The sequence below is a fragment of the Akebia trifoliata genome, chromosome 4 (genome assembly GCF_017979445.1).
Source record: "Akebia trifoliata isolate Shusen 1 chromosome 4, ASM1797944v1, whole genome shotgun sequence".
Classification (NCBI taxonomy): domain Eukaryota; kingdom Viridiplantae; phylum Streptophyta; class Magnoliopsida; order Ranunculales; family Lardizabalaceae; genus Akebia; species Akebia trifoliata.
The window spans coordinates 41,956,259-41,972,855 of NC_141378.1; the positions used below are offsets into that span (position 1 = coordinate 41,956,259).

Genomic DNA, 16,597 nt, shown 5'->3' on the forward strand with positions numbered 1-16,597 from the left:
TTGGCTTTGGGGGAACAACAAGGATTTTTGGTAAGAGGTTGAAGACGAGGGTCTTTTAGTCCCTTTCCATTGGTCGATCTCTCTCAGCATATACGGCAGTCAAGGGAGGATGATCCTAGTTTGAAGACCCTGAGGTCTTTCAAATATATACCAAAACCCCAAGGAGTATGTCAAAATCACCTTAAGTGTCACAAACAAAGGTCCAGCTTGTTATATATGTGTTCAAAATTCAAATAAGCAGGTGCATGTTTGTTGTATTAATTCATGTAGGCCCTTTTATAGACTGTATTTCTCAAATGGTGGGTCATGAGTATTCAAACTCCAACAAAAGCAACTACATTGTGTCCACTCCACAAATCTTGATAATTAGTTGGGATGCAAAACCATGTGAACCTTCCTGAGATATGTCTCTTCACCACTAAATCCATATTGGATAGAACCCCCTTCATACCATTTCATATCTTTCTCTATGTATATAAACATAGATGAGTGTAGATTATATCATCCAATTCCAAGTCTTCAAATCCTCTAGTCTTAAAGCTTTCATCTTCAACAAATCTCTTTAAACTCTATTTATTCTCCTTATTCTTCGAAAATCAATTCTTTCAAAGAAGCCATGGGTATCCACTTGCTTGGGAGGGTTCATGCTAAGAAAATTTTCCGACGGTCTCTTTTGACTTCGGACGTCATAGTTGTTCCAAAAGGCCACTTAGCAGTTTACATAGGGGAGACCCAAAAGAAGCGCTATGTGATTCCAATCGCCTATTTGAACCATCCTTCATTCCAAGACTTGCTAAGTCGAGCTGAGGAAGAGTTTGGGTTTGATCATCCAATGGGTGGTCTCACAATTCCATGTAACGAAGATTTCTTCGTTGATCTCACTTGTCGTTTAAACTCCTCATGAGAGAGAAGGGATAGAAAACTACTGATTTTTTTTTAAATTTATTTAAAGGAGTGGTTGTTTCCTTAACAACCCCCACACATTTTTTTTGTTAAGGAAAAAAAAAAAAAGAAATGATTCAATAGAATTAGTGATGGGCTATGATTCTTTTGTCAAATTTTCTTGAATTTGTTTAATAAGGTGATGCTTGGAAACTAATTTTTCTGCAATGCAAGAGAACTTCCAAGCTTCTTTTTTTTTTTTAATAACAGAGTTGGTATGCTACCATGGATGACTGTTTCTTGCTCTGTACATAATTGCATAATTTTGAGAGTCAAAGCTCATACTCAATAGAAACTAATGTCTTCGATACTTAAAATCATGTCGACAATCCTTTGAAATAATTTGATGGTGTCTAGTAACTCTCTCTCCTCACCACATGTTCCTTTGAGGTCATTTTTCAAAGACACTTTTCACTTGGGGTGCAGTAGCACCAAAGATTTTTCGAGACCTTTGTCCAATTGAACACTGCCATGAGGAATACGGGTGCTTTGAATCTATTATACATAGAAGAAAATATGACAACGAGCACATGTGATATTGTTTGTTAATGTTGTGATAGATATATAGTATCGTACGCGAGAAAGTACTGTATACTTGTACCCAAATTGGGGGTCATGAAGAGAATGAAATCAAACAAGAAAACTAGGGCTTTAGGATTCTAGAGGTCTAAGAGAAGTGTAAAGAGAAATCCTGAGTTGTGATTTATTGGTCAAAGTTGGTGAATTGCTCTCAACTCATCTATGGATATAAGTGAGAAAAAATTGAAATAGCAAAGATAACACAATTTCACAAAACACAAGGATTTACGTGGTTCAGTAGTTTGCCTATGTCCACAGAACATAACAAAAACAATCACTATTTTCTAATACATTTTACAACCCTAGAGAGATCTCTATTTATAAAACCAAGAGTTACCAAAACAAGTAAAACTCCCCATAAACCCCCAAAAATAGAAAATTTCTTAAGAAAATATTACACGATTGCCCTTTCCATACCCCCGCAGCTCTGCGTAGCGCAACAGAATACAAGACATTTACACAACAATAAGTATGGCCGAACAACATTAAATATTGCAATGTTATGTGGATGTTTTATTTTTCTTTAATTGCCTTCGTGGTTTGGTTTGGCCCATATTACATGCAGATTGTTCTTGAGTTTACAAGTGATCATTTGGCCCTTTGTTCTCTTTCACCTGAATGCATACTGTATCTTTTCATGCTCATTTCGATTAAGATTTCAAAGGGACATGTCGGTAATTTTGTTGGTTCATATGGTACACTCCATGACCTTGTTCCAAACCAATAGAGAATAATAGCTATTTGTTTGACATCATTGACAGTAATCGAAGATATGTATCTATTTAAATCTGCCGAAAGCAATCGATCTATAGTGATAAATTTGGGGGCCCAACTCAAAACCACTTGGCAATGAGTGGAGAGGCCCAGGAGCTTATAAGGAGAGGAACAAGGCAATGAGCATCCGATGTGAGACTAAACTCAACATATAGTTTCACGCAGTTTTTCCCAACCATTCTATTTTTCCAAGTTAATGAGGTATCTAATCAATAGACACCATACTAAGGTTTCTTCATAAACTACATTTGAAAGATTTGAGTGCACATAATAACAATTTAAGGAAAATGGGGATGAACATCTATTGATTCAGTGGCCTTGGATTTTTATCTTTGGGGATAGCATAGTAGCCAAACTTGGAAGGTAATAGAGGGATGGATTCACCCATTCAAACCAATTAATCTCCCCAATTTCTACAATTCTTGCTCAAACATATATATATATATATATATTAATAAGAGTTAGCGTACAGGGATGTCATACAATTATAAATTTGTATATATATGATGAAAGACTATATCTGAATCAAAATAGGGACAAAAATCATCCTATTCTCATAAACAAAAGATTATACATGGTAAGAGATGCCATTAATGTGATAAGTAATGACAAGAACATAAGCTTAACAAAAACCCTTGATTTTCCCCACAAAAAATCCATCATCTTCAACCTTTAAGACAAAATTTTGATTTAATTAATCTAGAACCCCTTTATTGCTCCTCAATTTCCTCAATATGTCAAGAAAATAATCATAATGTTGATGATGATGCTAAATATTTTTTTCTCCCAAAACCTGATAATAAAAAAAAAAAAAATTCCTCAAAACCCATCAACTTCAACCATTGATTTATTTGGCAAAGTCATCTAGGATAAAAATTGTAGAGAACACGATTCAAGAACAATAAAGAAGAAAACAAACCGAGGTTCAATCACACATATAAAACACAAAGATTTTATGTGGTTCCCTCAAGATTGAGGTACGTCCACGGATCCATCTCATCTTGTGGACCCATCTCATCTTTAAGCTTTGGGCTTTGGGCTTTGGGCTTTGGGGGGGGGGGGGGGGGGGGCAACTAAGGATTTTAGGTGAGAAGATGAGGATCATTTAGTCCATTTCTGTTTGTCTCTTACAGCATTTGGCAGTCAAGGGAGTATGAACCCAGTTTGAAATTCCAACGGTTATCTCAAATATGCACCAAAATCCCAAGTAGAATGTCAAAATCACGTTTAATTTAGTGTCACAAACATGTGTTCAATTCGAAGCTGTATGAATTCATGTAGGCCCACAATAAGCTGTATTTCTCAAATGGTGGGTCATGAAATATTCAAATTCCTACCAAAAAACTACATTGTGTCTACTCCACAAATCTTGATAATAAGTTGGGATGCAAAACCATGTGAACTCACATGAAGAATGTCTCTTCAACACTAAATTCACATTTGAGAATTCTCTTCATTCCATTTCCCATCTTTCTCTATGTATATATATCTCACATAGATGAGTTAAGATTAAATCATCCAAATCTTCCAATCCTCTAGTCTTAAAGTTTTCTTTGTTCTACAAATCTTTTGCATACAATTTCTTCTCCTTGTTCTTCTAAGAAAAACTCTCAAAGGAAGTCATGGGTATCCATTTTCCTGGGATGATTCATGCAAAGCAAATTTTCAGACGGTCTCTCATAACTTCAGGGGCGATAGATGTTCCAAAAGGCCACTTAGCAGTTTACGTTGGGCATACCCAAAAGAAGCGTTATGTGATTCCAATCACCTATTTGAACCATCCTTCATTCCAAGACTTATTAAACCAAGCTGAGGAAGAGTTCGGATTTGATCATCCAATGGGTGGTCTCACTATTCCATGTAACGAAGATGTCTTCATCGATCTCACTTCTCGTTTAAATGCTTCATGATAGAGAAACGGGTTATATAAATATTGATATTTTTATTTGGTTTAGAGGAGAGGTTGTTTCCTCGGCAACCCCCACCCATTTTTTTGTAAATTAAAGGAAAAAAGGGATGATTGAATACAGATTCTTGCTTTTGCTCTCTTAGACACTTTCATTTTTCTTATGGGCATGACCCTATGTCTACTCTTTTGCCATTAAAGAGAACTTATAATTCAAAATGATACAATACATATACTTTGCACATTTTGAAGAGGTATAGCAGATCATGACATGCCTGCTTTCCTAGTAAGAGTCCTAACTTTGGTGGTGTGCATAAAGCACCCCTGCAGGTAGAACCTTAAGTTTCAAAACTCATCAAGTTGACTCAAAACTTAAATTATGAGTTTAATCGGAAGCTCACGGTGTTCGATTAGAAACTCACTCCGGTTTATGGGTTATATTTGTTCTTTTTCTAAAACACAAATTAAGTTTTGAAACATTAAATTTGTTTCAAAATATGTGATAACTTTCAGTGGAATGTTGGTTCAAGAGATCATTAATTAAAAAAGAAAGGCTCGACTCAAGTCATACTAAAACTAAAAATAAGGCATATGATGATATGTATAACATGTTGGGTACGAAAGAACATGAGAAAGATGTTTGCATGCTTGGACGAATTAAGTAAAGGGAATCTCAAGATTTAAATGATATTAGTGTTGTGTAAATGTCTTGTATTCTGTTGCACTACGGAGAGTTGCAGGAGATTTACATGTTTTCGTAACTCCCAATTTATAAATAAAGATACATGCACAATGGTGTCAACGGTTATTTGTAAACCACTTTTGATGGGATTATAAGTTTTGGAATGGGCTGATTTTTGTGAGGATGATTTCAAAAATCAGCCCATTCCTAAACTTTTAACACCAGCTTACAAATTGAAGAATTGTGCACCATTAATTATTTTGTAAATCTTCTTGAAAGTACTTCTAGGACTTTTAAGATGAAAAAGTTTAAAATAAAAAAAATATATATTCTAAAATCACGTTTGGTTAAAACATTAAAACAGCAATTTAAATAAGTAGTTTATAAAAAAATAAACTCTTAAAGTAGAAGTCACACTCGAGTGACTTCTACTTTTTAACTTATGTGGGAAGTAATTTTTCCCACTCCATCACCGTGCAAAACCTGTGATCGAAACCCATGAATAAATAAAAAATGCAATTTATAAGAGATGGGCTAACATGCTAATGCGCTGAGTCCGACTAGCCTTACTAACTTAGTAGGATTTCACCTCTTGCTAAGGGTTGTTGAGTTCACCTTGTAGCATCCAAACATGATCTCATGCAACAGGGTTGTAGAGTAGACAATTATATGAATTTTGGAAAAAACAAAAATAAAAAATTGATATTTTTCATCATTGAATTTTGGAGGGTGCACCCTCACGAGTGGCCCAAAGGAAATACTGCTCATACTGGATATCGAACTCACAACCTACAGACTCTCACTGTTTATTGAATCCAAAATTGTCATTGAGAGCCACCCTAGTATTGAACTATGGACAAGAGAGATTTAAAAGCAGTTAAATACAAAATGAATATATCAGAATTAAAGTCAATTTGTTTTCAACTTTACATCTTTATCGAAGAGGGAAAAAAAAACCTTAATTTCCTTCCGAAAAAAAAATTCATTTCTTCAATTTTAAAGGGTAAAAATTTTGATTTATTTGGAAACCTCACCCCACCCCATGGAGTCCAACTTTTACGCGGGCAGCCCACTTCAAAATTTGAAGAAACCCTCTTCATTACAAGACAATTGCCATTTTGAATTTATTTCATGCCCCTACATTTCCACCAAATTTTGAAATACCTCCTGAAAAGGCCACGTGTAATCCAATGCAGAGGGTACCTTCAAAGTTTTGAAGCGGGCTGACCGCTTCAAAGTTTTTCCCACCCCAAACAACCCTATACATAAAATAGTAATAAATCCTTATTTATCCCAAAAGTGAGTCTTGACTCTTGATCAACCTTTAATTTGTTTGGAAAACCTATGGTTACTAAAAGCATTTTTTTTCTTCTTCTCATGACTTATTTGGTACTTCCTCTCAAAATCTCAACACAATAAAATTATTGAAGGATTCACTTTATCTTCAAGCTCTAGGTCAAGAGCTTGGAGATGATGGAATTTCAGGGGAAAACTTCCTAGTTACATAGGTACAAAGATGAGATTATTAAGAAAATAATCCCAAGGGCAATATCATAAATTTCAAAATCCAAGGGATATCTCAAATATAAACCAAAATCCCAAGGGGTATGTCAAAATTACCTTAGTAGTCACAAACATCTATTCAATCCAAAAGTCCAGCTTTTAATATGTTCAAATCAGTTGGTGTGCCTGTTTGTTGTTTAAATTCATGTAGGCCCTCTGTAGGCTGTATTTCTCAAATTGTAAGGCATGAAATGGTCCAATTCCAACAAATAATCTACATTGTGTCCACTCCACAAATCTTGATAATAAGTTGGGATGCAAAAACCATGTGAACCCTCATGAGTTACATCTCTTCACCACCAAATCCATATGGAGAGAACCCCTTTCATTCCATTTCATATCTTTCTCTATCTATATATACATAGATGAGTATAGATTAAATCATCCAAGTCCAAGTCTTCAAATCCTCTAGTCTTAAAGCTTCTCTTCGACGAATCTTTTGAACTCTAATTTTTCTCCTTGTTATTCTAAGAACAAATTTCCAAAGAAACCATGGGGATCCACTTTCTTGGGAGGGTTCACGCTAAGAAAAGTTTCCGACGGTCTCTTTCAACTTTGGAGGTCATAGATGTTCCAAAAGGCCACTTAGCAGTTTACGTCGGGGAGACCCAAAAGAAGCGTTATGTGATTCCAATTGCCTATTTGAACCATCCTTCATTCCAAGACTTACTAAGCCGGTATGAGGAAGAGTTTGGATTTAATCATCCAACAGGTGGTCTCACAATTCCATGTAACGAAGATGTCTTCGTCGATCTCACTTGTCATTTGAACGCCTTGTGAAAAAGAGGGGAATGTATAAATTTTGATTTTTTTTTTTTTAATTTAATTTAATTTGGAGTGGTTGTTTCCTCAGCAACCCCCACCCAATTTTTTATTAAGGAAATAGTAAAGATGATTGAATACAGATTCTTGATTTTGCTCTCTTAAATACTCTCATTTTTGTGATGGGCATGACCCCTTCTCTCATGTTGTCTTCAATGTAAACTAATTCTTCTGCAATGGAAGAGAACTTATAAGTTAAAAATCACACAGTACATATAGAGATAGATGGAACATTTTTTTTTTTTTTTTCTTTTTATATCGTGGGTATCCCCACCCTTTGGGTGGGACAAATTCCACAGTCACACGCACCACCCCCTTAGAAAGTCCTACGTGCAACAAGTTGAGTCAAGGGTCAACTGTACCCTGGAGGATGGCCCCAAGAAATTCATAGCTTCATGGGATTTTGAATACTTGACCTAATCTTCTGAGAACTTATCAAGACTCGACTTGACACTAGGCCAACCCCTTGGGGTTGAGATAGATAGAAAATAACATGAGTTGGTTAGCTATCAGGATGACTGGTTCTTGCCACAGTTCTAATTAAAATTCCTTGAGTTCAACTAAAAAATCGTCAAAGTCAACTCGATCCTAAATTTGGTCAAGTCAACTTGACCTAATTGGATTTTGAGATGACTAGACCCTAAAACTCGATGGAACAGGCTTATGAATCGAGTTAGGTCTGAGACTTGACCAAGCAATAGTTAGTAATACCTTGAATGAAAAAAATTCGTTACAAGATTAATTCGAGTATTATTTGGAATATACACTAAACAGTCGTAAAAAATTCGGTCAAAAGGATGAAGAATTGCCACACACAAAAAAGGTGATTTAGACATTTCTCTATGTTTTGCTAAGTGTTAGAGATACGCCTATGTTTCGAAAATGATGACATGCATCTTTAAATAGACTAATGGGAAAGACACGAATGCCCTCATCTTTAATCTCTAGCAAAAAACTCAATTTTTTCTTCTCCAAAAATCAGTCATCTTGAACCTCTTTGGATAAAAAAAATCTTTAGATGATATCTACTTCAAGTCTTCAACATTCAAATCTCAAGGCGAGAAAATGATGAAATTTTAGATAGAAAAATCTATGATATTTTACAAAAAGGAGGTAAGATAGAAAATAACAGATTAGAATAAGATTGAAAAGAGCTTGAAGATGATTGGTTTTGGAGAAGAAAAATCTGGATTTTTGACTATAGATTAAAGTTGAGGGCATTTGAGTCTTTCCTCCCTAGTCTATTTAAAAGACTGAGGTCAAGGGATGAGGGTATCTCTAATACTCATCAAAACAGGGGGTATCTCTAATTCTCAGTTATAGAATTCAAATTTTCAGTTGTAAGTCTGTTGGGGCCCACACTGAAAACCTACTCTTTGCCTAACATTTCAGCGCGAGAAGCCTAACAAACAGTCCCAAACTTAGAGAGAGAGAGAGAGAGAGAGAGAAAAAAGCTAATAACGATTTTGAACACTAATTGCTTCAATTTCGCTGACAGGGAACCCTAATTTCTAATTCTTAATTCCTTTTCTGCCAATCTGATTTGAATTTTTGAAGATAAACAATTTAATTCCCCACCAAAATCACAAATTATTGCTTGCAGACTGATCACAGCACCTAAACGGAAGAGCTACTGAAGACATCGATAAAAAGGTATATAAAAAAAAAATTCCTTATTGATTTTGAGCGCTTTTTGTGTCAAATTCATGAAAAAACGATCACACGCAAACCCAACTCAGAAATTGAATCTTAACTACACAATACACTAATTAGTAGATTATCATTCTCTCTGATTTACTCGTTCTTAGTGTATTTTTTGTGGGTTTAGGGTAGAGTTCGAGCTAGAGATTCAAAGAGATCGAAATTAGGGTTCCAGACAGTGGATCGATTAAAAAGCTAATGAGAGAGTATGTTTGGTTAATGTGTTCCTGTTAATTTTTGTTCACTTGTTTGTGTAATTCCTTTTTTATTGCTTTAATTAGGTATCAATCACACAAGTGGACTGTTTATGATCGTGGAACAATGAATGAGAACCTTGGGTGTGTGATCAAACGAGTCGAATTCCAGTTGCAAACCCCAATTTCAATAATCCAACCAAGGTATTGGATTCGGCTCCTTTTGAATCATTGGAGTCCGGTTGGGGAGAAAATTTTGAGATTTCCATCTTGTTATTCCTCCATAGCGATGATTGTGATAAACAGTTGGACTTGTGAGTTATTTTGTTTTGTTATTGAGTTCTAGTTTTACTTGAACAGAGATGTTTGAAATGGTAATAATCATAGTAACCAAGTTTGGATCCAGCAAATATTTGACTGGGGGGTCAGTACAGTTAATTTGGATAAATCCAGAAAAGTTTCAAAAAAAAATTGAAAATTATTTGCAGATTATACAAGTGACGTTTATGGATTTCTTCATAAAATCTCATCTTCTTCAAAACCCTATCTTGTTCTTGGGATCAGGTTGAAGAAGCTGAAATATTGAGGTTGAAGGGTTAAAGTTTAGGTTCTTAGGGAAAAGAAGGTTCTTCGTTTTGGAAATGAAAAATAAATGGATTAATTTGTCAATTTAATCAACTCGTCCTTTATTTGGAGAATTTTGAGACAGTGTCATTGATGGCTTTAAAATTTACAGATATCACAATGTGAAATTGTATACAATTCATTGTTCATGGTACACACAGACAGTGAATTAGAGTGTCGTGTATAAGAATTTTGTTCATTGGTATCGAAAATTATATTTTTGGATCACCGTCTTTTAGATATGGTTATGAAAGGGTTGTGTTGGCTTAATTTCTTGCCCCCCTCCCCCTCTGACTAGTCTAGATAAGAAAATTTTGAATTTCATTGAATGATTCCTAATGGTAAGTGTTTTGAATCTAATCAACTTTTTTTCCAAGTCAAATAGAAATGATTCAAAGCACTTGTTTTTAATTTTACAATATTTCGGAAACCCAAGGACTCAATCTTATGGATATGTAAAATACAGGATTTCCAATCCTTGCAGGAAAAGGAGGGAAACGGTTCATAACTTTCTTATATTCTTGCTTGCTTACTTGCATGTAGAATTTGAATGAATTTTATTGTTTGAAAGTTTTTTTATTTTTTATTTGTTTATTTATTTATTCTGCTGTGATAGGTGCAAACTCATCTCGTTGAGCTCAAAAGAAAGTTGGGTGTGATGGATGGAGAGCTACAACATTCACAACCCATCTCTAGTCAGTGATTGTACTTCATCCCGTTGGATTGTAGAATGTTTTTCTCCTTAAAACTGATATGTGGAGATATGAAAGCACACAAAATGTAAAATTAGTTATGGTGTTGGTCCAGCTCTGGGATTTGATTTCCTCATTTTCTCTGTTTTCCTCTATTGTGGAAGAGCTGGATGTTGATGTAGTTTTCTCACATATAACAAAGTATAAAAGATGTATTAGTTGATTTCGAACCAGAAAAGGAGAGAATCTTAAAAGATTGTGATAGCATGACTATATTTGGATCTTGAAAATTAATTGTCATCCAATCTATATTCATACCATTCAAACTCTAATCTCAGGCAGGTGTGAGTTGCAGGATATCAGGTTTCAAAGGACATCAGGCTCAATAGTCACACGACTGCATGACAGTTTACCTACTTAAGAGTAGTTTTTGCAAGAACGAATTGTCTTACATGATATGTGTTGACAAACCATTTTCCCCAAAAGATCGATTTGATGGAGAAGGTGCAACTATGAATATAAGAGAGTCACAGGTTGAACTGGGGCACGATACATGAGAACATGATACCCGCTAGCAGAGGAGGATAACACAACACTCAACACTGCCCCTCACCCATAAGGGTGGAAAATTTTCTTAAGGAGACTCGAACCCGTGACCTATATGAACCCAACGCTCTGATACCATGTTGACAAACCATATACCTCAAAAAACCGATGGGGAAGAGGCAAGTATGAATATAAGAGAATTACAGGTCGAATTGGGGCACGATACGTGAGCACATGATATATACCCAGGAGCGGAGGCGGATAACACAACACTCAACAATATGTTATACTTTTTTTCTTAAATAGTCTTAGAACTTTGGTCCCAAGTAAAGAAAGAGGGGGATCAAAATCTGATGAGAAAGTGAGAGTAGAGTATCTTCAACCTTCATATCATTTATTCCACAGATGATTGGCTCAAGAAGGAAAGGGAGTGGTTTTATTGTAGTATATAGTTCCTATGTGGCTCACATACAAGTACGAGTGTCAAAGGACCGTGCCGGACTTGGGTCGGGTAATTTTATTAGGCCCAACAAAATCTAGCCCAGGCCAGGTCCTCCAGGTCTGGAACATGGATTGGCCCAGCCCATTGGAAACTCCATATCCAAGGGATTAAGACAACTTAACTCACCAGCAAAGGAGATCTAGGTTAAGGTTATTATTATTTCTCAATAAATATATCTAGATCAAAATTTTACCAATGCAAATGATTGTTAACAATCAAATCCATAAACCAGGCAAGAAGGTGCCACATTGGTGAATTGGTATCGACTGCATTGGTAATACTACAGACCTTGGGTCAAAACCCTGCCTGCACACTAGAACCTATGAAATAAAAAAGAATTCATATACCCTTCATGTGTGCCATCACATGAAAGAGTCATCTTTTCACTTTGGTTGCACTATTAGCTACTTGGAATTTTCTCTTTAAATTCCAAACTAGTTTTCAATATGGTTGATAAAGTTGGATGTTGCCTATTTAAACAGGATGGAAAGACCATGTGGAGGTTGTTCCCAAGGTCCTAGGTTCAAACCATTTGAACCCCTTCTTATGCTGGTTTAGGTCTACCTTAACCCTGCTGACATCTCAAAAAGAAAAAAAAATCAGGATGGAAATATAGGTCATTTTTTATTGATTGAATTTAGTAGAAGAGGGGGGTGGCATCTGCCTCTGTTGTACTTTTAGGCATCATTAATTAACTTCCTCAAAAACTTGATTTTCGTTTGTACTACAAACTGATGTCTTTCCTCGCAACTTGAAACTCATTGCCGAATACCCTTGCTTATGGCTGGTGATAAATTTATTAAAGCCAATAAATGGTTGATAAAATTTCTTCAGTGATATATTTTGATAGTAATGGGTTCTTCACATGTGTAGTTTTTTTTTTTTCTCTCATCATTCACAGTTCTTAATGTCACTATACCTTGTACCCTCTTTGTACATCGTAGGTCCCTCGCATGGAATGCAACATAAAATCTGTGGTGGTTGGGAGCTGCATAGGGTATGATTTCACATCAATGTTTCTACATCTGATGCAGTACAAAGTGAACATAGCCATGGGTCCTTTTCGAGTACCTCCATATGTCCTTTGATGCTCCAAGTTTTGGAAGAGTACTGAAATTGGGACCAACACTGATTTCTGGATGAGTATAGTATGTGCTGTCTTGGGTCCTCGCAAGGTAACTTCATTGCCACTCTCATCTTGGCTGGCTTCTTGTGTACTAGGTGAGTCTTATCTATCAATTTGTAAGGTAGGAGTAGGACTAATTCCACTAAAATATTCTTTCTGAAAAAGAAAAAGTCCATGTGTTCCTTCCAACGTCACTATTTATTTGCCATTGCCCTTATTAGTGAAGGATCCAACTTCATGGTACTAGGGCTGCAACCTGGGCGGGTTGGCCCGAACTCAATCTGAGCTCAACCCGATTGAGCTTCGGCTAGAATATCTCAACCCGAACTCAATTTGGGTCGAGTGTTCAGCAACCCAACTCAACCCGATCACAATGCTATATATTAACATTTAAATATTTTCATATTACTGATATATTTTATTATTTTTAATTATTTCTTTCTACATTTATTTGTAGTAACTAGGGCGAGGGGGGGGGGGGGGGGGAATTTGACTTTTCTTTCTATTTGAGTCTATTATTATGTATGTTTATATATAGCATGTATACTATATATAAATTTCTTGAAGATAAAGTTCTTTTTTACATAAGTTTAGATGAGAGAAAAATAATAAAAGTAAATAAAAAAAAGACCAGAGAATTTTTTTTTTTTTTTTGATTCCATCTTATTATTATGGCTTCTGGACAATTGGATATTATTAATGTGAGCTTTGGTTTAGTATGGTTTGTCTAAATATATTCTTTCAATGATGGATTTGGAGGTCATATGAGATTGTATTTACAGGTTTTGTTTTTAATGTTGTATTTCTTGTTTCAGATATTCAATTTGGTAGTTGATCAAAAGGTATGTATAGCTTCTTTTGGTGACCTGATCAAAATTCTTGTTGACCAAACCCATTCATTGTGACGGTGAATCAAAGACTTCATTACTTAATGTTTGTTCATTTTTTCTTCTTTTTCCGTATATCGTGGATTGCTGTCAGTAGCTTGTAGAAATACTGTCTTTAGTCACCCTACTATGACTTTGAATTGAAAGGAAAGTTGGCTCATTAAAGATTCAACGTGGGTAGTTGCATGGTTTTAAATCTCGTCCGAGACCGAGGCGACTCATCCGAGTTGTCTCGGCATTGTCCACCAACGATACGAGATGATAATTCGTCTCTAAGATATGGTTTGTTCTAATTCTAAGACATTTTTTTAAATATTGTCCAACACAACTCAAATAAATCGGATATCTTGTCCGAGATGACTCGGTCTCATTCATGGACGAGACGTCAAAATGAGTTTTAAAACCATGGGTAGTTGTGATGTTTAAGATAATTTAAGTAGGCCAGTTGTTTCAAGCAGTTGAGATGACATCACAGGGCTTTACTATATTGTCTTCACAAGGGTTCTTTGGGGGAGGGGGGCAAGAGTAACATGGCCTTCATGTGCTAAATACAGGGTAGGGTCACCATCAACCTCTTGGTTTCAATAGGTGGGCCACCCATATATTCCTCTGTTTTATCATGCAGTCTCCAACCATTCTCCATGTTTCGATCTGAGTTCGATTCAAATGAGTCGGGAAAACTCACCAAACGAAGCAACTTCAATCACTTATCTATCTGATTTTGTTCTTGGAGCTTGGACTCCATAATCAGAAAAAATGTTGACCAAGTAGATTTCTAAGTTGAGAGTTATTTATAATATGTACTTGAGAATATGTATTGGCAAAGGGCTTACACATAAGGATATAATTTTAGTAGAGAGGACTGTGGAGGCCTTCAAACTAGTATAAATAAATGTGTAGAATTACTAGTACTCTTAAATTTCAATTCACTTCTAAATCTATCTAAATTAAACTTTAGGACCTTAATCTCAACCATCTCCTACAAAACTTTACGAGTTTTCTAGAACCCTAACCATTAATTACAAGTATTTTTGTCTTCAATGCTAGAATTGAATTGCGGAACTTTACATTCTGTTATGTTTTTGCCTTGTATTCTTTTAGTGGTATTACATGGGTATAATGGACTATGCACCAGGAGCAACTCCATGGGTCTAGCTCTAGATGTTTCGTAACTTTTTCTCTAGCGCCAATTTTATCTTTGTACAGACTATATATATATATATATTCATAGTAAACTCGTTTTTGGGGTTCCTGAGAGGGAGATTTTTATTTATTTATTGAGAGGAAATGAGATTGAGAGATTGTAATTCTTTTATTCATAGAAATAGTGAAAGTTATCATCATCACTTGTGGACAGACAATCTTGCAAAACCACGTTAATTTTGAATTGATTTGCGCTTTTTGATTGTTATTGTTGTTTCTTGCGCCAACCATCTGATTGATTGCATTCTTTTGAATGAAGGTTTACATGAGAAGGGACTCCTAATCATATAAACTTAGTCTCTTTGATTTTATATTTGACAGCAATGTTAGACACAATTTTGGGATGCTGGACTGAATCAACTTTAGGTATGAAAGTGAATGAATAAACTGTGGGGGTTGGCATGTGAGGCTGTGGGACCATTAAAGACTTAAAGATGAAGTTAGAGAGAGGAATTGATTATATGTGGGTCTATGGAGATCAAAATTCAAAACCTACAAGCTGTGGATGTGATGTACACATGGGTATCTCTGCATTTTATGGTTCTCCTTCTGCCACTTCAAGCCACAGAATCAAAAACCCAACCATCAGAAATAACCAAATAACTCCAGTCTGGTACTCTCCAGTACAGTTTTCTTTTCTCTTTAACATGAGAGAGAGAGAGAGAGAGAGAGAGAGAGGCCTACAAACAATAAGCCAAATTTGGACTGAAAAAAATAAAGAAATTTTGTTGTGGTACTTTTAAAGTTGATAGGAAATTGAAGAATCTGTCAACTACCCAAAGGGGAGTCAAAGCAAATCTGTCAGATATTGAAGCATGGAATAAATCTCTAATAGAGCAGTTAACCTAACCATACCATGGTTTTAAAACTCGTCGGAGACCGAGACGTATCGCCCGAGTTAACTCGGTATCGGAGTTGAATGAGACTAACTCATAAGTCACTTTTTTTACTGAGATTTAATACTTTATGTTCAATTTTTTGATTTTTTGAACAAGACGTCTCAAATGTATCGGAAAACTCATCTAAAATGACTCGGTATCAAGTCTAGAGGAGACGAGACGCGAAACTAAGTCTTAAAACCATAAACCATACTCAAATTTTCTCAGATTTGAGTAAAAAAAAAAATTAGTTAAAACTTCGTTTGGTATAAAGTCGTGATGAATGCATGCAATAAATCATACGCAATTGACGTGGCAAGGGTTCATAGATCTTTTTCTTCGGGATACACAAGGAAAGAGATCGAAGGTTCTGTCCCCTTCACATATCAGCCAAGTACAGACCACGTGCATTCATCATTAGTCTTTGATATATGAAGCACTCCAGTGGCAAACTGAAAATCTCTAAAAGCAAACTTAAATTTTCACTCAATATTTTTTTTTTTTAATATATATTTCTCATCTTGTCCCCAAAACTTATTTTTCTCCAAATTTTTACTTAAATATGACACTTCGAGAATTTGGGTAAGGATTTGAGTATCTTAGTTTGGGTAAAGATTTGAGTCTCCTTTGATTTGGTATTAGTCTAACTAAAGGAGTGGATTGAACTCACAGACCAAGAGATATTTTACATTCGATAAAAAATGGAAAATTATCACAAATGGATTATGTGTGCGAGAGAAATAGAATAAATGACTTATACCTTGTTTCTGATTATTCATATTTTTAATTCTGATTGTTTCACAATAATGTGTATAATCCGAAGTCCAAACCAAACGGTGGATTGAATTCTATGATTATGCGATCCTAAAATCTTTAATTCAAAGGAAAACATGGGTGCATACAAGAGAGAGAGAGAGAGAGGACCATGTTGTCTATGGGAGGGCAACAAGTTAAGGGTAAGCCCAATGGGGTTGGC

The 16,597-nt window shown here is 35.5% G+C and overlaps 2 protein-coding genes, 1 long non-coding RNA gene and 1 pseudogene across 3 annotated transcripts; all 4 read left to right on the top strand.

Annotated features, from left to right (window-relative positions):
• Positions 1-529: 529 nt before the first annotated feature.
• Positions 530-918, top strand: LOC147405050 (auxin-responsive protein SAUR22 pseudogene; annotated as a pseudogene).
• A 2,961-nt stretch (positions 919-3,879) lies between these two features.
• LOC147405051 (auxin-induced protein 15A-like) lies at positions 3,880-4,205 on the top strand. Its single transcript, XM_086437795.1, has one exon. The coding sequence runs from the start codon at positions 3,918-3,920 to the stop codon at positions 4,203-4,205; it is 288 nt and encodes a 95-aa protein (XP_086293921.1). The 5' UTR covers positions 3,880-3,917.
• A 2,733-nt stretch (positions 4,206-6,938) lies between these two features.
• Positions 6,939-7,226, top strand: LOC147405052 (auxin-responsive protein SAUR22-like). The gene has a single exon (XM_086437956.1). The coding sequence runs from the start codon at positions 6,939-6,941 to the stop codon at positions 7,224-7,226; it is 288 nt and encodes a 95-aa protein (XP_086294082.1).
• Positions 7,227-8,713: 1,487 nt separating this feature from the next.
• Positions 8,714-10,769, top strand: LOC147405053 (uncharacterized). The gene is made up of 3 exons (XR_015177274.1): positions 8,714-9,175; positions 9,251-9,367; positions 10,404-10,769. It is a non-coding gene; the product is annotated as an uncharacterized LOC147405053 (long non-coding RNA).
• Positions 10,770-16,597: the final 5,828 nt, after the last annotated feature.

Bases quoted from the DNA above. Each gene is read 5' to 3' on its own strand.
- LOC147405051 (XM_086437795.1), top strand. From the start codon at position 3,918: ATGGGTATCCATTTTCCTGGGATGATTCATGCAAAGCAAATTTTCAGA.
- LOC147405052 (XM_086437956.1), top strand. From the start codon at position 6,939: ATGGGGATCCACTTTCTTGGGAGGGTTCACGCTAAGAAAAGTTTCCGA.